This window comes from Aotus nancymaae, unplaced genomic scaffold, assembly GCF_030222135.1.
Source record: "Aotus nancymaae isolate 86718 unplaced genomic scaffold, 86718_ANA_hifiasm-v0.15.2.pri h1tg000057l, whole genome shotgun sequence".
NCBI classification, from domain to species: domain Eukaryota; kingdom Metazoa; phylum Chordata; class Mammalia; order Primates; family Aotidae; genus Aotus; species Aotus nancymaae.
This window is the reverse complement of record NW_026988471.1, coordinates 30,994,514-31,015,965: the sequence shown is the minus strand read 5'-3', so window position 1 is coordinate 31,015,965 and position 21,452 is coordinate 30,994,514. Positions and strand designations below refer to the sequence as shown.

Genomic DNA, 21,452 nt, shown 5'->3' with positions numbered 1-21,452 from the left:
ACTAAAAACACAAAAATTAGCTGGGTGTGGTGGCGGGTGCCTGTAATCCCAGCTACTGGGGCAGCTGAGGCAGGAGAATCGCTTGAACCCGGGAGGCAGAGGTTGCAGTGAGCTGAGACAGCTCCATTGCACTCCAGCCTGAGCGACAGGGTGAGACTGTCTCAAAACAAAACAAAACAAAAAACAAAAAACCTTCAATGTTACATTTCTGTATATGTCGTTATGATTTTTAATTGTAATGGCTTGTATTCCACCATATTGTTATGCCATAATTTACTCCAAATGTTTTCACGTTTTCATATTACAAAGTGCAATTACAAATAGAATTGTGTCAAAGGAAGGAAGTTTGCGTGTTATCATTTATGCTTACATAAAAATAAATTGAATTTATTGGAATTCTTAAAAATCTAAGTAAATAGATGTTCTTTGCTATTTTCCCACCGTGTAGGAGGCAAATTATCCTATGTACGTTTTACAACTACAGTACTATCAATAGAACCGCGGTTTGGAAAGCCAGCTGCATATGCTAATCTAATACAAATGTAAGGTGGCATTAACATCGCATATTCACAGATTTAAGGGCTTGAATAAAAGCTAATTAGGAAACCCCAAAACTGCTTCTCTCCCCATTTTTGGCTTAACAGTAAAACACCGACATTCTTTCAGAGCCTGTCAGACTGTGCTTGTAATTTTCTAGTAAGAAATCACTCAGTGAGGAAGTTCAGTTGGTAGAGGAAAAGCTTCAGCAGATGCTTTGAGGCAGCATCGAGGTTTGATGGGGCCGAGCCCCTTCCAAGTGGGCTGGTCATTCGGTCTGCAGCTGGGGTGGCGCTCTTCGTGGTTGGGTAGGATGAAGAAAGAATGTCGCTCGTAGCTTCCAAGGCCAGACTTTTGCCAGGACTCACGCGGACAGCAGAGACCCCACGGACAGACTCAGGACGCGTCTGCACGCCTCCCAACCTCTTGTCCGCCGGGAGGTTCTGCGCAGGCGCGGCAGTCGTGCGACAGCCGTCATTTACGGCCGGAGCTGTTAGCACTGGGAGTTGGTGGCGCGGTGCAGGGCTCTTAAGAACGAACGGCTTGGGCGAGGGTAATCAGCTCCCTTTCCCCCCTTTTTTCACTTATTATAGGTACTTGGGACTGTCGCAGAGTTTCCAGACCCGATGCAGGCGCCCAGTCGTGGACTGTACCACTCTGCTGCTCTGTTGCTCGGGGTGCTCCCGCGCCCAGGTGGGGGTGAGGGGCGGGGTCGGGGGCTGGGCTGCGCTCCATCCTAGAGTCTTCTTGGCGAAATCTCCCAGGTAACTCCCGGCTCTTCTTGTTTTCTAAGACTGGTATCCGGGGACTGTGACTTGCAGGGTCCGCCATGGAGCCAGAGCAGATGCTGGAGGGACAAACGCAGGTATCAGGAGGCCCTGGATTCAGGGTTGGCGGTGTGCAGGGAGGCAGCGAGAAAGGGGGGCTTATATCTCTGTGACTGGTGTTTTGTTTTCTAGGTTGCAGAAAATCCTCACTCTGAGTACGGTCTCACAGACAATGTTGAGGTAACTCGCCCAGTTCCTATGCCTCATCTGCCTGTCTCTTGTGAGCTGGAGAAAACTTGGGATCCGCTTTTACTAGGTTACTGTGCACAAGGGAAAACTTCGTTATCTTGAACTGAATAGTATCAAGTTATGAAAAGCTTTGTTTTAGTAGCGGTACTAATGCTGCGTGGTGTACGGACGTACAAATTAGGTTTGAGCCAAAGGATTGAACTTTTATTATGAAACAGACATTCTTTTTTTTTTTGAAACAGACATTCTTGACGGATACTGTCTGAATCGTATTGCTTGGTGGCTTTTTTTTTTTTTTTTTTTGAGATGGAGTCTTTGTCACCAGGCTGGAGTGCAGTGGCGCGATCTCAGCTCACTGCAACCTCCGCCTCCCAGGTTCAGGCCATTCTTCTGCCTCAGCCTCCCGAGTAGCTGGGATTACAGGCACATTCCACCATGCCTGGCTAATTTTTTGTATTTTTAGTGGAGACGGGGATTCCCTATGTTGGCCAGGCTGGTCGTGAAATCCTGACCTCGTGATTAGCCCGCCTTGGCCTCCCAAAGTTCTGCTATTACAGATGTGAGCCACCGCGCCCGGCCTATTATAAATGTTTTGTCGTTGTTGTTTTCTGAGACAGAGTCTCTCTCTGTCGCCCAGGCTGGAGTGCAGTGGCCCGATCTCGGCTCACTGCAACCTCCGTTTCCCGTGTTCAAGCGATTTTTCTGCCTCAGCCTCCCTAGTACCTGGGACTACAGGCGCCTGCCACCACGCCTGGCTAATTTTTGTATTTTTAGTAGAGACGAGGTTTTACCTCATTGGTCAGGCTGGTCTTGAACTCCTGACCTCGTGATCCGCCCGCCTCGGCCTCCTAAAGTGCTGGGTTTACAGGCGTGAGCCACCGCGCCTGGCCCTATTATAAATGTTTTAATGACCCTGCCCATTTTATCATTTGTAAAATTTCTGGGTCTATTTCTGTGGATTCCTTTTTGTCTTCATTGTAGATATTTTTTTCCTGCTTATTTGCCTGCTTGGTAATTTCTGATTGTATGCTGAGCATTATGAATTTTACTTTGTAGAATATTGGACAATTTTGTATTTTTATTTTGTTTTGAGACAGTTTCGCTCTTGTTGCCCAGGGTGGAGTGCAGCGGCACAATTTTGGCTCACTGCAACCACTGTGTCCTGGGTTCAAGCGATTCTCCTGCCTCAGCCTGCCAAATAGCTGGGATTACAGGTGCCCGCCACCATGCCTAGCTAATTTTTGTATTTTTAGTAGAGACGGGGTTTCACCATGTTGGCCAGGCTGGTTTTGAACTCCTGACCTCAGGTAATCTGCCTGCCTTGGCCTCTCAAAGTGCTGGGATTACAGGCTTGAGCCACCACGCCTGGCAATTTTTTTTTTTTTTTTTTTAAACATTCTTGGCTGGGTGCAGTGGCTCATGCCTGGAATCCTAGTACTTTGGGAGGCTGAGGTGGGCAGACTGCCTGAGGCCAGGAGTTTGAGACCAGCCTGGCAAACATGGTGACATCCAGCCTTTAAAAAACAAAACAAAAACATTTTTAAATTTGCTCTGGGACACAGTTACTTAGAAACAGTTTGATACTTTTGAGGCTTGCTTTTAAGCTTTGTTAGGTGAGACCAGACCAGCCTTACTTTAGGCTTAATTTCCTTTTATTGTGTATTTTACTCAATATTCCACGTATTATGAGTTTTTTTTTTTTTTTTTTTTTGAGACAAAAGTCTCGCTCTGTCGCTCAGGTTGGAGTGCATTGGTGTGATCTTGGTTCACTGCAACCTCCGCAACAGCTAATATGCTGGTGTATTATGAGATTTTCTCACCCTGCCTCACTGGAACATAAACCATTTCCAGCCTGTGTGAGCTGCAAAGATTGTTCCTTGTGGTGTAATATAGTTTGGATATTTGTCCCTTCCAAATCTCATGTCGAAATGTGACCCCCGCAATGTTGGAGGTGGAAGCTAGTGGGAGGTGTTTGGGTCGTGGGAGTAGATCCCTCATGAATGGCATGGTACCATCTTTTGGTAATGAGTGAGTTCTTACTCTATTAGTTACCATGAGATCTGATTGTTAAAAAGAGTCCGGCACCTACTCCTTTTTCTCTTGCTCCCTCTCTTGTTATGTGACACCTCAGTCCCTCTCTGTCAGGATTGGCGGCTCCCTGAAGCACTCATCAGTAGCAGATGCTGGTGCCCTGCTTGTGTAGCTTGCAGAATTGTGGCCAAATAAACCTCTTTTCTTTATAAATTACCCACCCTCAGGTATTTCTTTATAGCAATGCAAATAGACTAATACAAGACGGTTGTTTCCCTGGCCTTGGATAGTTGACGTTACATTCATCTATTGTTAAGTACTCACCTGAAGACTGCAAGGCAATATTCTTAGTCTCTCTCTGTGCAATTTTTTCTTGGCTCCGTGCACTTTTTTCCCTTCAGTGCTCTGCCTTGCAAATTTTAGTTGTTTTGGTCTCCCAGAATTTTCAACTCTGTTTTCTCAACTCAGGGAGACTACTAGGGTCTGTTTAAGTTCTCTCTCCCTACACTGTATCCTGTAAGTTCTCCAGGCAGAAAGCGATAAGCAGGGACAGTCATAGTGCTCACCTCATTTTTCTCCTTTTTGTGATCACTGTTCTACACTGTCTTACGAGCTCATTTTTTGTTGTGGTAGTTTGGATATAGCTATTTTTAGATTAGTTCAAGATTTTGACTTAAGTGAAATTGAGCATCACAGTTGGCACATAATGGATAATTAGTAAATGTTCAGATGAAATAAATGGGAAGATTTGGTTAAGGAATTTATTACAGGATTTATAGGAGTTGCTTAGGTATTGCTCTTTCTTATTGGAGGCATTGTAATGTCATGTAACTGACAAGTTAAATTTTCTTAAAATTATTAAAAAAAAAATAGTAACAGGGTCTCACTATGTTGCTCAAGCTGGTTTCAAACTCCTGCGCTCAAGCAGTCCTCCTGCCTCAGCTTCCCAAAGTATTGAGATTACAGATTTGAGCCACTGCGCCTGGCCCTGAATAGTTTTTGTTGTATACGTATACTGTGCCTGGAAGTTAGGACTATTTTTAGGAAATACACTGAGATTTTGAAGTTTGCTGCATTGTCTTTGTTGTGATCAATGTCAAGTTTTGGACATAGTGGATTTTGATTTAAGGGAGGAGAATTCATTTAAGATGATAATGTCAGTTTTCAGAAACAATAAAGTTGTACAGTCTTTTCTGCAATGAAAAGCTGAATTTTACAAAGGCTCAGTAAGAGTTTCTGAAGTGATGGTGTGCCAAAGGTATTATCTGTTAAAATTTACTAACGAAAAATAAATTTTTCAGTCCATGGACAAATAAATAGTATTTTATAGATTAAGTAAACTTTGTATTTAATAGAAAATTATCTTTTAATTAAATTCTAAAATTAGATTGCAAAACCATAAGCAGAAGTACAAAAGTTGTCTGACATAGTTATGGGACGTGTCTTTGGAAACCATGCTATTTATGTTACCGATGTGATTAAAGATTTTTTTCTTACTTTTACCAAAATACAATTAAAAGTAGAAAAATTTTTCTTTGTCAGCTCTTTTATATCTAGTTTGAGTATGTTGAAGCAAAAGTTCATTTAAATGAAAGTGCTCTTAGGAATACTGTTTTGTACTTTTAGAACCACTTTTTTTTTTTTTTTTTTTTTTGAGACAGAGTCTTGCTCTGTCACCCAGGCTGGACTACAGAGTCTCAATCTTGGCTCCCTGCAACCTCCACCTCCTGGGTTTAGCCGTTCTGCCTCAGCCTCCCAAATAGCTGGGCTTACAGTCATGTGTCACCATGCCCAGCTAATTTTGTATTTTTAGTAGAGATGGGAGAAATGGGATTTTACCATGTTGGTCAGGCTGGTCCCAAACTCCTGGACTCAACCAATCACCCTGCTTCAGTCTCCCAAAGGTGCTGGGAATATGGGCATGAGCCACTACACCCAACCCCCATTTTAAACATCTGAAATGTTAGATTTTCAAAAAAAAGCAATTTTTTTTTTTCTTTTTGAGACAGAATCTTGCTATGTTACCCAGGCTGAAGTGCAATGGCGTGATCTCAGCTCACTGCAACCTCTGCCTCCCGGGTTCAAGTGATTCTTGTGCTTTACCTTCCTAAGTAGCTGGGACTACAGGCATGTGCCACCATGCCCATCTAGTTTTTAATTTCTTTTTTTTTTATGACTACTTTTGTGCCAGTTTTAAAATTTTTAATAGAGATGGGATTTCACCATGTTGGCCAGGCTGGTCTTAACTCGTGGCCTCAAGTGGTTCACCTGCCATGGCCTCCCAGATTTCTGGGATTATAGGCATGAGCAACTGTGCCCAGATGCAACATTTTTTAATACATTAGTTTAAAAAAAGGCTACGCTCGTTGGCTCACACCTGTAATCTCAGCACTTTGGGAGGCTGAGTCAGGCGGATCACCTGAGGTCGGGAGTTCAAGACCAGCCTGACCAACATGGAGAAACTGTCTCCACTAAAAATACAAAATATTAGCTGGACGTGGTGGCTCATGCCTGTAATCCCAGCTACTTGGGAGGCTAAGGCAGGAGAATTGTTTGAATCCAGGAGGCAGAGGTTGCTGTGAGCTGAGATTGTGCCATTGCACTCCAGCCTGGGAAACAAGAACGAAACTAAAAAAAAAAAAAAAAAATTTTAAGTCTGTTGGAGGCAATAAGTTAGTTTTTAATTCTCTGAATGTCAGCTGAATCTATTTGATAGCTCCAAAATTTGAGAGGTTGTAAAAAAGAAAATATAACTTGTTATTTTTTAAATTGCATTTATTTTTATTTATCTATTTTTTTGAGACGGAGTCTTGCTCTGTTGCCCAGGCTGGAATGCAGTGGCGTGATCTTGGCTCACTGCAACCTCCGCCTCCCGGGTTCGAGCAATTCTCCTGTCTCAGCCTCCCGAGTAGCTAGGACTACAGGTGTGTGCCGCCATGCTCAGCTAATTTTTTTGTATTTTTAGTAGAGACGGGGTTTCACACCGCGTTAGCCAGTATGGTCTCGATCTCCTGACCTCGTCATCTGCCCACCTCAGCCTCCCAAAGTGCCGGGATTACAGGTGTGAGCCACTGAGCCTGGCCAGCTTCATTTATTTTTAATTAAAATTACTTAATTGCTTTTTGGCGTTACCTGCTGGAGTGGGGAAAACCATTCATTTAAATATGACATTAGTGATTTTTTTCTATATTAATAATTTTCTTCATTTTGGGGGTATTTACATAATGTATTTTCTTAAATCTGTTCATTTTTAAAAATCATAGGTTGATTGATTGATTGATTGATTTAGAGACAGGGCCTTGCTTTGTCAGCCAGGTTGGAGTGCAGTGCCATAATATCATCTCACTGCAATCTCTGCCTCTTGGGCTCAAGTGATCCTCCCATCTCAGCCTTCTGAGTAGCTGGGACTACAGGCACACTGTGCCTAGCTAATTTTTGTAGAGACTAGATTTTGCCATGTTGCCCAAGCTGAATGTATTTCTTTAAAAAAGAAACATACAGGGAAAAGTATTCTCACTGTGATAAATAGGTGGTAACCATAAAAATAACAATAGTGAATACAAGACAATGGTAATAAATTTTAGCTAGATTCTCTTGAGTGTATAAGCCTTATACCCTGAAGCTTGCTCTCTCTGCTGTGACCAGCTTTCTTGTGATATGGTGCTGTTTGGTGTCATGTCCAGTTTTTTTGGGAACATACTCTGAGAAGATGCTCACATGAAAAAAAGAAAAGCATTGGTATTTACTCCTACAAAGGCAGAATGAAAGGAAGAAAGAGTAGGATCTTAAGACATGACTTTAGAAGAATGAGATGTTATGGTGCTTTTGGAGAGAAAAAGCTTGAATGAGTTTGAAAGATGGGTCTGAATTTATTTTGGGCAGAGAAGTTTGTGGTCTAGTACCAGCTTTCTAGTTATTGATTTGCCTTTTCTATTAGTGTCATATTTCCAGTAATTTTGTTTAGAACACAAAATAACCTGGTTATTTGAAATGTTCATGTACTGTTTTTTTGAATTCACTAGAGGATAGTAGAAAATGAGAAGATTAATGCAGAAAAGTCATCAAAGCAGAAGGTAGATCTCCAGTCTTTGCCAACTCGTGCCTACCTGGATCAGACAGTTGTGCCTATCTTATTACAGGGACTTGCTGTGCTTGCAAAGGAAAGGTAAGATAATTGTGATCACAAATGGAGTTAGTAGAGAAAGCAAAATAGATTCCCCTAACTGAAATATCATTAGTTATGTATAGCAACTTTTTACTGTGTGATTTATGAATAATTAAAGTTTTTGAGAACGTGCTCAGCCATAATTTCATAATTCAGACATTTAAATTTTTTCCCACCAGTCTTAGATCATACGTGTATTTGTAAAGATTTGTAATCATGATATACATTAATTTTAAATCTTCTTTTTACTTATGACATAATGTTTTTCTGTACCTCTCTATAGTCTTCATGATTATAATTTAAATTATTATTATTATTGTTATTTTGAGATGGAGTCTCACTCTGTTGCCCAGGCTGGAGTACAATGGTGTGATCTCTGCTCACTGCCACCTCTGCCTCCTGGGTTCAAGTGATTCTCGTGTCTCAGCCTTCTGGGTAGCTGGGACTACAGGCATGTGCCACCATGACTGCCTAATTTTTGTATTTTTGGTAAATACGGGGTTTCACCACATTGGCCAGGCTGGTCTTGAATTCCTGTCTTCTAGTGATCTGCCCACCTTGGCCTCCCAGAGTGCTGGGATTTTAGGTATAAGCCACTGCGCCTGGCCTATTATTATTATTATTTTTTGAGACAGAGTCTTGGTCTGTCTCCCTGGCTGGAGTACAGTGGTGCAATCTCTGTTTACTGCAACCTCTGCCTCGCCGGGTTCAAGTGTTACCCCTGCCTCAGTATCCCGAGTAACTGGGATTAAAGGCACCTGCTACCATGCTCGGCTAATTATTGTATTTTTTTTTTTTTTTTGAGACGGAGTTTTGCTCTTGTTACCCAGGCTGGAGTGCAATGGCGCGATCTCGGCTTACCGCAACCTCTGCCTCTTGCGTTCAGGCAATTCTCCTGCCTCAGCCTCCTGCGTAGCTGGGATTACAGGCACGCACCACCATGCCCAGCTAATTTTTTGTATTTTTAATAGAGACGGGGTTTCACCATGTTGACCAGGATGGTCTCGATCTCTTGACCTCGTGATCCACCCACCTCGGCCTCCCAAAGTGCTGGGATTACAGGCGTGAGCCACCGCGCCCGGCCCTATTGTATTTTTAAGTAGAGACAGGGTTTTGTCTTGATGGCCAGGCTTGTCTTGAACTCCTCACCTCAAGTGATCCGCCAGTGTCAGCCTCCCAAAGTGCTGGGATTACAGGTGTTAACCACTGCACCCAGCCTATAATTTAAGTTGTAATACCACATTTAATTTAGCCATTTTCCCACTGTTGAACATTTAGGTAGAATTTCCTTTGTTAATTGGTCACCCAGGCAGTTTGTCTGTTTTCATATGTCTTTTGCTTTTGTTTAGTTACTTTTTAAATGATAATTTCCCAAGAGCTGGTTTACCAGTTCAAAGGTCATGATGCTTTTTATGATGTTTGACATATCATATTTGTTTTCAAAAGTTTGTCCTTAAAATTCTTCTAGTGTTGGGCCGGGCACGGTGGCTCACGCCTGTAATCCCAGTACTTTGGGAGGCCGAGGTGGGTGGATCACGAGGTCAAGACATCGAGACCATCCTGGTCAACATGGTGAAACCCCGTCTCTACTAAAATACAAAAAATTAGCTGGGCATGGTGGCGCATGCCTGTAATCCCAGCTACTCGGGAGGCTGAGGCAGGAGAATTGCTTGAACCCAGGAGGCGGAGGTTGCGGTGAGCCGAGATCGCGCCATTGCACTCCAGACTGGGTAACAAGAGCGAAACTCCGTCTCAAAAAAAAAAAAAAAAAAAAAATTCTTCTAGTGTTACCATGGCCTCAATACGTAAGTGTTAGTAGTGTTAATAAACATTTGCCAGTTGTTTTAATTTACATTTTCTTTCTTTCTTTCTTTTTTTTTTTGTTTTTAGACAGAGTCTTGCTCTGTCCCCTGGCTGGAGTGCAGTGGTGCGATCTTGGCTCGTTGTAACCTCTGCCTCCCAGGTTCAAGCAGTTCTCCTGCCTCAGCCATCCGAGTAGCTGGGACTACAGGCATGCGCTACCATGCTCAGCTAATTTTTGTATTTTTAGTAGAGACAGGGTTTCACCATGTTGGCCAGGATCGTCTCGATCTCTTTACCTTGTGATCCACCTGCGTTGACCTCCCAAAGTGCTGGGATTACAGGCATGAGCCACAGTGCCCAGCCTTAAATTTTCTTAATAGCAAGGATACAATTATTTATCTTTTTTTTTTTTTTGAGATGGAGTCTCGCTCTGTAGCCCAGGCTGGAGTGCAGTGGTGCGATCTCGTCTCACTGCAACCTCCGCCTCCTGGGTCTGGTTCAAGCAATTCTCCTACCTCAGCCTCCCAAGTAGCTGGGATTACTGGCACAAGCCACCATGCCCAGCTAATTTTTGTATTTTTCAGTAGAGATGGGGTTTCACCATTGGTCAGTCTGGTCTTGAATTCCTGACCTCGTGATCCGCCCACCTCGGCCTCTCAAAGTGCTGGGATTACAGGTGTGAGCCACCGTGCCCAGCTACTATTTATCTTTTTTTTAACATGTTTTCCCCAGTAATTCTCACCTAAATTTTTTTTTGTGTAAGCAAATGTAATAAGAAAATTTGTTTTGGAAGTTAATCAACATTTATTAGGTGCATATTCTATTTTATTCAAAGAATAATAATAAACATTGTAATAGCAAATTGATATAACTGGATAAAGAACTTGATGGAACTATGTCTTATCTCAGTCTGGTGTGGTGGTGTATGCCTTAGCCCAAACTGCTTGAGAGGCCAAGGTGGGAGGATCACCTGGGCTTTGGCCCAGGAGTTCGAGGCTGCAGTGAGCCATTATTGCACCACTGCACTTCAGCCTAGGTGACAGAGTGAGATCCTACTGCAAGGAAAAAAAAAAAAAAGGAAATATGTCTTTTCTTATAGTAAAAGTGAATTATTAACTTAGAATCGATACATTTGTTTATATAAAAATTATATGAATGAGCAATAAGTATTTGTTTTTGATGGTTATATTTGTAAATTAGCATCTACTACCAACAGTTAAAATATGGGGATCTTGATGGTCTGAAGGTAGTGAGTTAACTCAATTGACTATTGATAGTCTTACAGATTAAGCTCCTTATTCTTTTCTTCTTTTTTTTGTTGAGATAGAGTTTTGTTTTTGTCACCTAGGGCTGGAGTGCAGTGGCACGATCTTGGGTCACTGCAACCTCCACCTCCTGGGTTCAAGCAGTTCTTTTGCCTTAGCCTTGTGAGTAGCTGGGCTTACAGATGCCTACCAGCATGCCCATGTCACATTTGCATTTTTAGTACAGATGGGGTTTCACCGTATTGACCAGGCTGGTCTTGAACTCCTGACCTCAGAGTGATCCTTGCACGTGGCCTGGTTTTTTGGTGTTTTTTTTTTTTTTTTTTTTTTTTTTTTTGATTCAGAGACTTACCCTGTTGCCCAGGCTAGAGTGCAGTGGCACAATATTGGATCACTGTAGTCTCCACCTCCCCGGTTCAAGTGATTCTCCTGCCTCAGCCTCCTGAATAGCTAGGACTACAGGTGCATGCCACCACTAGTGGCTAATTGTTGTATTTTCAGTAGAGACGAGGTTTCATCATGTTGGCCAGGCTGATCTCTTAACTCCTGACCTCAGGTGATCTGCTCTTGTGGGCCTCCCAAAGTGCTGGGATTTTAGGTGTGAGCCACTGCTCCTGGCCCTTATTCCCTTTTTCTGCTCTTTCCCCCCTTCTTACTACTGCACTTGACTAGTCTTAAAAAAAAAAAAAAAAAGGGAAAAAAGAAAAAAAAATGGCCATCTTTTCAATTTTTTTGTTTTTCTTCTAGGGAAGACTAATATATTAGAAATTTGAGGTCGGGCTCAGTGGCTCATGCCTGTAATCCCAGCGCTTTGGGAGGCCGGGGCGGGTGGATCGCAAGGTCAGGAGATTGAGACCATCCTGGCTAATGTGGTGAAACCCCGTCTCTACTAAAAATACAAAAACTAGCTGGGCGTGGTGGCGCATGCTTGTAGTCCCAGTTACTCGAGAGGCTGAGGCAGGGGAATCACTTGAACCCGGGAGGTGGAGGTTGCAGTGAGCCGAGTTGTGCCACGGCACTCCAGCCTAGCCACAGAGCCAAGACTCTGTCTCAAAAATAAAAAAAAAAAAGAAAAAAAATTTGAAATATTACTCTATTTATTTATTTTTTGAGACAGAGTCTTGCTCTTTACCCAGGCTGGAGTGCAGTGGCACAATCTCGGCTTACTGCAACCTCCGCCTCCTAGTTCAGCAGTTTTCCTGCCTCAGCCTTCCTAGTAGCTGGAACTACAGGTGTCTGCCACCACACCTGGCTAATTTTTGTATTTTTAGTAGAGACATGGTTTTACCATGTTGGTCAGGTGGGTCTGGAACTCCTGACTTCAGGTGTTCTGCCTGCCTCGGCCCCCAAAATGCTGGGATTACAGACGTGAGCTACTGCACCTGGGCTCTAAATATTACTTTAAATGCTAGAAAATCATTTGAAAAAAAAATTTTAAGTTCAAGCTCTTAGGAAATTCATTAAAAATTTTTTTTATTGTTAATTTTTTTGAGACAGGGTCTCATTCTGTCATCCAGGCTAGAGTGCAGTAGTGAGATCACCACTCACTGTAGCCTAGGCCTCCCGGGCTTAAGCAATCCTTTCGCCTCAGCCTCCTGAGTAGGTGAGACTACAGGCGTGTGCCACTATGCCAGACTAATTTTTAAACTTTTAGTAGAGTTGGGGGTCTTACTATGTTGCTCAGGCTTAGAAGTGATCCTCCCCACTTGGACTCCCAAAGTGCTGGGATTACAGGCATGAGCCACTGTGCTTGGCCAGTAAATACATTTTTTTGTTAAAAAAGAAATTTTTGTTTTTGACATGGAGTCTTGTTCTGTTGCCCCAGCTGGAATACAGTGAGGCAATCATGGCTTACTGTAGCCTTGAACTCAAGTGATCTTCCCACCTAACCCTCCTGAGTAGCTGTAACTATAGGCATGCGCCACCATGCCTGGCTAATTTTTTGCATTTTCTGTGGAGATGGGGTTTCATCATGTTGCCCAGGTTGATTTTGAACTCTTGGGCTCAAGTGATCTGCCCATCTTGGCCTTCCGAAGTGTGAGGATTACGGACATGAGCCACCATGCCCAGCCCAAAGAAGTTTTTTTTTCCCTAAGTCGGAGTCTTGTTCTGTTGTGCAGGCTGGCGTGCAGGGTGCAATCTTGGCTCACTGTAACCTCCACCTCCCAGGTTCAAGCAAATTCTGCTCAGCCTCCCGAGTAGCTGGGATTACAGGCATGCGCCTGTAATATATTTAGTTTGTGAAAATTCATCAAGCTGTATACCTATGATATGTGTAATATTCTGTGTATTACCCTTCAATAAAAGAACAAAAATAATATAGGACAATGGATGTAGCATCACCAAGACATGTAGATGAACTCAAGTGACTAGTCAAAGAAGCAACACTAATACAGATAAGTTGGTTGTTATGTTTCTTTTCTAAAAGCTACTTCTTTCTTCAAATAATTTAAATCAATAATTCTAATACTATGTAATACAACTACAGTGCACCTAAGAAGATAAATACATTTATAAAACTAAGCGGAGTTATTTCATATTAACACTTCTATCTAAATTATTCTTGCTGGAAAAAAAATCCAAAGATGAAAAATTGGGGAAACATCAATTTAATTTTATTTTATTTTTGAGCAGTTCACTGCTAGGAGACATCTATTTTAAACTCTACTATGAAAAGGCATATTGAAAATGTGTTTACAAGGATCTCAAAACATTCCCAGAGCACTCTAAACAGCCCTAAAAGCTGTCTACAAATAGTATTTTTCATGTAATATTTAGGGTTCACATGATGAATTATTTTACCAGAACTCTGAGTGCGTTGGCTCATGCTTGTAATCCCAGCCCTTTAGGAGGCCGAGGCAGGTGGATCACGAGATCAGGGTTTTGAGACCAGCCTGGCCAAGATGGTGAAACCCTGTCTCTGCTAAAAATACAAAACTTAGCTGGGCATGGTGGCGCATGCCTGTAATCTCAGCTACTCAGGAGGCTGAGGCAGAATTTGCTTGAACCTGGGAGGTGGAGGTTACAGTGAGCCAAGATTGCAGCACTGCACTCCAGCCTGCGAAACAGAACAAGACTCTGTCTTGGGGGGAAAAAAAAAACAACTTAATTTGGGCTGGGCATGGTGGCTCATGCCTGTAATCCTCACACTTTGGAAGGCCAAGGCGGGCAGATCACTTGAGCCCAAGAGTTCAAAATCAACCTGGGCAACATGATGAAACCTGTGTAGCTTGCACTCAGATTAAGAAACCGAATACTGCCAGTACCTCAGAAGCCATCCATGTGACCCCTTCAAGTCATTATTCTCTCTGGGGTAATGATCATCCCATTGTCAATACATTTTTTAAACTTGTGTTTTAAAATGGAATTCATAACCAGATTTAAGCCATACAAAAATTTCAGTCTCTTTAAACTATTTTGTTGGCTAATTAATTTGCTTGCTTATCTTATTTATTTTATTACTACAAATGTCCTTTGACTGTGAAATGAAAATTAAACTTAAAAAGATGCGTTTTCATTATGGAACAATATGTTTAAATTAACACATCTAGGAAATATATTTCTAAACTTTGGATTTCTTTTCCCTTACAGACCACCAAATCCCATTGAATTTCTAGCATCTTATCTTTTAAAAAACAAGGCACAGTTTGAAGATCGAAACTGACTTAATGGGAAGAACAGAAACATTTAGTTGCTACTGTAGATTTACATGATTAAGAGGCAGCTTTAATTGCCATGATTATTTCCCCTTTTTGGATGTATAAGAACCTTCAGGACAACAGAACTTATTTCTTGAATTGCAGAAGAGAACATATTTCCCTTATTTTGATTTAATCATCATAAACCATACTTATTTAATGAGTGTATCCTGTGCAGTTTTTTCTCAGATTGTCTTTAACTTTGTTTTTAAAATGACCTTCAAAATAAACTGTCAAAACACCATTATTTTAAAGTAGTTTTTGTTCTGTATGACAAACATTTTACATGATTGAATTGTTTTATGAATTTCTCTTTTTCTTCTGTCTTCAAATGCTACAGAGTTTTACAACAGAGAGAAAATACAGCAGTCAAGTCTAATGTAAAAAATTTAGCCAGTTTTTCTCAGTATTGTTTCTGGACCTTTCTGAGGGTGGGATCTGGGCATCTTCAATAGCTTAAGAAATATCACAGGTGATTCTAATGTACAATAATGTTGGAGTACTGATAAAAGCATTGCAAAGGGAATACAATATCCTCTAATGCTATCAACATTTATAGTAATAGCAATAGCTATAATTTATTGCATTCCTACTAAGTGTCAGACATAATACAATTTTACTTAAATTATCTCTGATATAGCAGCTCTGCAAAGTAGATATTATTATTCCCATTTTGCAGATGAGGAAACAGACTTGGAGAGGTTAAGTGACATGCTCAAGACAACACTGCTGGTAAGTTTTTTTGAATGGGAATTCAAATCCTGTTCTACCAATGTGTTGCTGAATTTCATTGCTTCTTTTTGCAATAAAAAGCAGCCAATCCTTTTTGGAGTCTATTCCCATTGTCTCCTGTGAAGAAATTGAGGTAGCTCACTAGCTCAGAAAATAGAGAAATTGCCTGAAGAGAGCCAGGAAAGACATTTCACTAGATTAGTGGTTCTCAAATGGGAGTGATTGTCCCTCTCCACCCCCATTTTCCCAGAGAACATTTGTTGATGTCTGGACACATTTTGGTTGTCACAACTGGAATAAGGTGGGGTTCTTGAACTCCTGACATCGTGATCCACCTGCCTCAGCTTCCTAAAGTGCTGGGATTATAGGCATGAGCCATTGTACCCAGCTAGGTGGGGTTCTATTGGCATCTAGTGGGTATAGATGCTGCTAAAACATCCCAACAATGAATAGGACAGCCTGCATGTCCATCTTCTCTCTCCCTAAGTATTATCTAACTTAAAATGTCAGTGCCAAAGTCGAAAAACCCTTTATTAGAAGCTGATTAAAGTTGTGTGCCTCCAAGCTAAACATGTTAAGGCCTTTGCAAAGTTAGAAATTTAATGCTGATTAGATATGTCTTAAGTAGAAGAAATACTTATTTTAGTAGAACTGACACTTAGGGGAGGTGCTGTGTTTTTGGTTTTCATCTGCAGATCTATATATTTGAATAGGAAAAACCTGGACATACTGGAATCTTTTTTTTAAAAATTTTTTATTTTTTTTCTTTATTTTCTTTTTTCCTATATGTCCTCTGCACATTTTTTTTTAAATGAGTTCCGCTCTTGTTGCCCAGGCTGGAGTGCAGTGGCACAATCTTGGCTCACTGCAACCTTCACCTCCCGGGTTCAAGCGATTCTTCTGCATCAGCCTCCTGAGTAGGTGGGATTACAGGTGTGCGCCACCACACCCAGCTAATCTTGTATTTTTAGTAGAGATGGGGTTTCACAGTGTTGTCCAGGCTGGTCTTGAACTCCTGACCTCCAGTAATCAACCTGCCCCTGCCTCCCAAAGTGCTGGGATTACAAGTGTGAGTCACCACACCCAGCCAATACTATATATATATTTTTTGAGACATCATCTGGCTGTGTTGCCCAGGCTGGAATGCAGTGGTATGATCTCGGCTCACTGAAATCTTTGCCTCCTAGGCTCAAGCCAGTCTTTTCACCTTAGCCTCCCAAGTAGCAGGGACTACAGGCATGTACCACCACACCCGGCTAATTTTTGCTTAATACTCTATTACCTCTCAGGTGTGCCTAAATTTTTCTTTGATGGAAAAATTAGTCCCACTGATCTGGCCAGTAGTTGAAAAAGTGAGTCACCAATTAGCTGGGTGTGGTAGTGCGTGCCTGTAGTCCCAGCTACTCAGGAGGCTGAGGCTGTAGTGAACTGAGATTGCCCCACTGCACTCCAGCCTGGGTGACAGAGCGAGACTGTCTCAGAAATGAATGAACGAATGAATGAATGAATGAGTCACTGTAGGTAATCATAAATGATACATACTGTAAAAAGGTTTTCTGTTTGTTTTTGAGATAGAGTCTTGCTCCATCCCCCAGGCTGGAGTATAATGGCACGATCTTGGCTCACTGCAGCCTTGACAACCTAGGCCCAAGTGAACCTCCCACCTCAGCCTCCTTGGCTCACTGCGGCCTTGACAACCTAGGCCCAAGTGAACCTCCCACCTCAGCCTCCTGAGAAGCTGGGACTATAGGTGCTCACCACCACGCCTGGCTAATTTGCTTTTTTTGTATTTTTTTGTAGAGACAGAGTTTCACCGTGTTGCCCAGGCTCATCTTGAACTCCTGGGCTCAAGCAATCACCTGCCTTAGCCTTGCAAGTGCTGGGATTACAGGCATGAGCCACCATGTCCAGCTGTAAACATTTTTTTTTAAACTTAAAAATATTTCACGTGAATTTGGTAATTTTTTGATTTTAGTCTTGTCTTTGGGTATGAGTTCTTCCATGGAATTCTGTATCATCTTTTTTCCACAAAGCACACCTATCATGCATGGTCTAAAAATTTCAGTTTCAAATTTTTTTGAAAGTATCTTACGGTTTAGACATTTAAGAAGTAATTTGTAGAATGCTAGATTTGTTTTTTCAGTCTTTATTCATCTTGTCTGCTTCTGACAGTATTTTTTTTCACTTGAGTCTTTCGAAAACATTCAACCTAATTTTGCTACAAACATTGTGTCTTAGTTCTTTTGGCCTGCTACAGCAAAATACTATAGATTGGGTGACCTGTAAACAATTTATTTCTCACAAGTCTGGAATCTGGGAAGTTCAAGATCAAAGTTGTCTAGTGAGGGCTTATGTTCTGGTTGATAGATGGCACCTTCTAGCTTTGTCCTCACATGATGGACATGGGCTAGCTAGGTATCTGAGGTCTCTTATAAGGGTACTAATCCCGTTCCTAAGATGACCGAATTACCTCGAAAGGTCCCACATTCATAATGCCATCGCCTTAGTGGTTAGGATTTCAACATATGAATTTGGGAGGAACACAACATTCAGACCATAGCACATCTTTTATGTTATATATTTATATTTCTTTGGCTTGTGTAATATTTAACTAGATTATATAATGGCAGTACCTAATACAACTGGTATAAATAAGTTAGAGAACATAATTGATCTTTGTTGGGCGTACACGCAAATGTAGAAAAAGTGCCATAATGTGAGAATTTCTTAAAGAGTGTAGCCTAGTAGCTTCAAGAGTTCAGTTTATTCATGGGTATTATTCAGTATATTTTGCTGAGGGAATGGAGAGTACCACTTACTCTCATAAATTGGTTAAATAGAAGTCAGTTTAGAAAGTTGCTACTATATGGCTGGCCACGGTGGCTCACGCCTATAATCCCAGCACTTTGGGAGGCTGAGGCGAGTGGATGACCTGATGTCAGGAGTTTGAGACCAGCTTGGCCAACGTGGTGAAACCCCGTCGTTACTAAAAATATAAACATTAGCCGGGTGTGGTGGTCGACGCCTGTAATCCCAGCTACTCAGGAGGCTGAGGCAGGAGAATCGGTTGAACCTGAGAGGCGGAGGCTGCAGTTAGCTGAGATTGCACCACTGCACTCCAGCTTGGGTGACAGAGTGATAAAAAATACTTTGGTGTGGTAAATTATATATAACTGGAAATCATATAAACAGTTCCTATCCTTTGACCATTTAATGCAGACGTTGTTTTGTAAACAAATACAAAAATTGAGTAAAACCTACTGTATCTCCTAAGAGTGAGTTCATGAATTACGCTGGGTGGGTTTGTTGGGAGGACCAGTAGAATGAATTAGGAATAGATTCCTGGAGGAAACAGAAACCTTGAATTGAAAAAAAAAGGGAGAGGAGTGGATTGGATAAAAGGAGATCATCCACCTAGTTCTGATCCACTTAAAGGAAGAATATTGAACTTTTATTTATTTATTTTTATTATTTTTATTTTTGAGACAGAGTCTCGCTCTTGTTGCCCAGGCTGGAGTGCAATGGTGTGATCTTGGCTCATCGAAACCTCCACCTCCTGGGTTCAAGCGATTCTTTTGCCTCAGCCTCCTGAGTAGCTAGGATTACAGGCATGCACCACCTCTCCTGGCTAATTTTGTATTTTTAGTAGAGACGGGGTTTCTCTGTGTTGGTCAGGCTGGTCTCAGGCGGGTGGATCACCCAAGGTTAGGAGTTCAAGACCAGCCTAGCCAATATGGTAAAACCCCATCTCTACTAAAAATACAAAAATTAGCCGGGTGTGGTGGTACGTGCCTGTAATCCCAGCTACCCGGGAGGGTGAGACAGGAGAATCGCTGAAACCTGGGAGGCAGAGCCTGCAGTGAGCTGAGATTGCGCCACCCCGTTCCCTAGGCAGCAGAGCGAGACTTCGTCTCAAAAACAACAAAACAGAAAAAACAAAACAAAACCTTGCCAGCCTTTAACAAAGCTTTTTTTAAAAAAATATTTTTATTTATTTATTATGTTTTTAGAGACAGGGTCTTGTTCTGTCAGACTGGAGTGCAGTGGCATGTTCATAGCTCACTGCAGCCTTGAACTCCTGGGCTCAAGCAATCCTGGTACTATGGCACATGGTACTACAGGGGTGTGCCACCATGTCTGGCTAACTTGTTTTATTTTTAGTAAAGATGAGATCTCACTGTGTTGCCCAGGCTGGCCTTGAACTCTTGAGCTGAAGTGATCCTCCTGCCTTGACCTCCACAAATTTTGGGATTCTAGGTGTGAGCCACTGAGCCTGGCTCCTTATTTCTTTTGACTCTGTTATTCCATTTCTGAGATGCCTAAATATTAATAAATATGGAAAAAAGCTCTATGTAAAAAATTTTATTCCAAAACATTGGAAATGAATAAATTTTTATCTTACAGGAATTATTAAATATCTACTGTACTTAGTCCAGTGTTCGGATACACAGTATTTAATAAGTGTTATTTATTAAGTTTGACTTCTAAGGTAGACAGGGGCAAAGTTCGCTGATACTAGGTTAGAACGCCAGTTTTAGTTGAAATCAAAAGACCCTCTCTGTGTTAAACTCTTCTCTTGATTTGTTCAAAACGCTGTGTTACCATTGTAGAATATTTTTCTGATCTATAGGGCTTTCAGTGTTAGGGAGCTTCTAAAGCTGTCAGCTGTGGATAAGTAGAATCTAAAAATGATCAGTTTAATATCACCATGTAGATTTAAAATCAAGCTTAAAGATGTAAAAATAGAGGTTTTTTTTTTTTATTTTTGGTATAGTAGTATATGTATATGGTACAAAATACAAAATATACACAAAGATATACATTGGAAAGGTTAAATCTTTTTTTCATCCTTCCATCTGAGCCACCCAATTACTTCTAGAAGTTATTACCTACTAGAAGTATTCCATGCATATGCAGGTATACAAAGATACAAATATTCATTTCTATACAAATGGTAGCATACTTTATATGTTCTGTAATTTGCTTTTTTCACTTTTTGTTTTTTGAGATGGAGTCTTGCTTTGTTACTGAGGCTGGAGTACAGTGGCATGATCTCTGCTCACTGCAACCTCCGCCTCCCGGGTTCAAGTGATTCTCCTGCCTCAGCCTCCTGCGTAGCTGGGATTACAGGTGCGTGCTACCATGCCTGGCTAATTTTTGTAGTTTTAGTAAAGACAGGGTTTCACCATGTTGGTCAGGCTGGTCTTGAACTCCTGACCTTGTGATCCACCCACCTTGTATTCCCAAAGTGCTGGGACTATAGGCATGAGCCACCGTGGCTGGCCGCTTTTTTCACTTTTTTGAAACTCTTTCCATACTAGCATATAGTGCCATTTCATTCTTCTTCTTTTTTTTTTTCAAAGATAAGGTCTCATTCTGTTGCTCAGCCTGGAGTAGAGTGGTGCAATTATAACTTATTGCAGCCTGAAACTCCTGGGCTTAAGCAATTCCTACTTCTCCCAAGTAGCTGAGGCTATAGGCATGTGCCACTATGCTTGGCTAATTTTTAAAAATTTTTTTAGTTTTTTGTTTTTTTTTGTCTTGCTATGTTATTCAGGCCGGTCTCGAACTACAGGCCTCAAGTGATCCTCCTGCCTCAGCCTTTTAAAGTGCTGGGATTACAGGCTTGAGCCACTGTGCCCAGCCACTTCATTCTTTTTAATGGGTGTATGTGTATGTCCTAATTTAACAAGTTTCACATTGATGGACATTGTGGTTGTTTCTAGTTGTTTGCTACTACAGACTGCTGCAGTAAATAGTGGACATACTGTTTCAGAAGCATGTATATTAATGTGTATTAACATTGGGTTCTGGGATCTAATGGTGCCTTCTTATTTCTTTTCTTTTTTTTGAGATGGAGCCTTGCTCTTATCACCCAGGCTGGAGTGCAATATCAAGACCTCAGCTCACTGCAACCTCCGTCTCCCAGGTTCAAGCAATTCTCCTGCCTCAGCCTCCTGAGTAGCTGGGATTACAGGCGCCCGCCACCATGCCTGGCCAATTTTTGTATTTGTAGTAGAGACAGAGGTTTTGCCCTGTTGGCCAGGCTGGTCTTGAACTCCTGACCTCATGATCCACCTGCCTTGGCCTCCCAAAGTGTTGGGATTACAGGTGTGAGTCACTGCTCCCGGCCTTCCTTCTTAGTTCTTGAAGTCTGTGCTTCATAAGGATTGTCTGTTAATAAAGGTTTCCTCCTTGCCCTCTA

At 41.7% G+C, this 21,452-nt stretch overlaps 1 protein-coding gene across 4 annotated transcripts; it reads left to right on the top strand.

Annotated features, from left to right (window-relative positions):
• Nucleotides 1-985: 985 nt before the first annotated feature.
• On the top strand, nucleotides 986-21,452 carry DPY30 (dpy-30 histone methyltransferase complex regulatory subunit). 4 transcript variants are annotated; one of them, XR_010337911.1, is made up of 7 exons: nucleotides 986-1,090; nucleotides 1,331-1,402; nucleotides 1,497-1,544; nucleotides 7,607-7,749; nucleotides 15,195-15,247; nucleotides 20,256-20,377; nucleotides 21,102-21,452. XR_010337911.1 is itself a non-coding variant. In XM_064363970.1 (6 exons), exons 2-5 carry the CDS (start codon nucleotides 1,367-1,369, stop codon nucleotides 15,196-15,198), a joined length of 231 nt encoding a protein of 76 aa, XP_064220040.1. In that variant the 5' UTR covers nucleotides 986-1,090; nucleotides 1,331-1,366; the 3' UTR covers nucleotides 15,199-15,247; nucleotides 21,102-21,452. The 4 variants fall into 4 exon arrangements, 3 of the variants coding, with proteins under 3 accessions (XP_064220040.1, XP_064220038.1, XP_064220039.1); XM_064363970.1 differs by lacking the exon at nucleotides 20,256-20,377; XM_064363968.1 differs by lacking the exons at nucleotides 15,195-15,247; nucleotides 20,256-20,377; nucleotides 21,102-21,452 and adding an exon at nucleotides 14,409-14,759 and having other exon boundaries at nucleotides 987-1,090.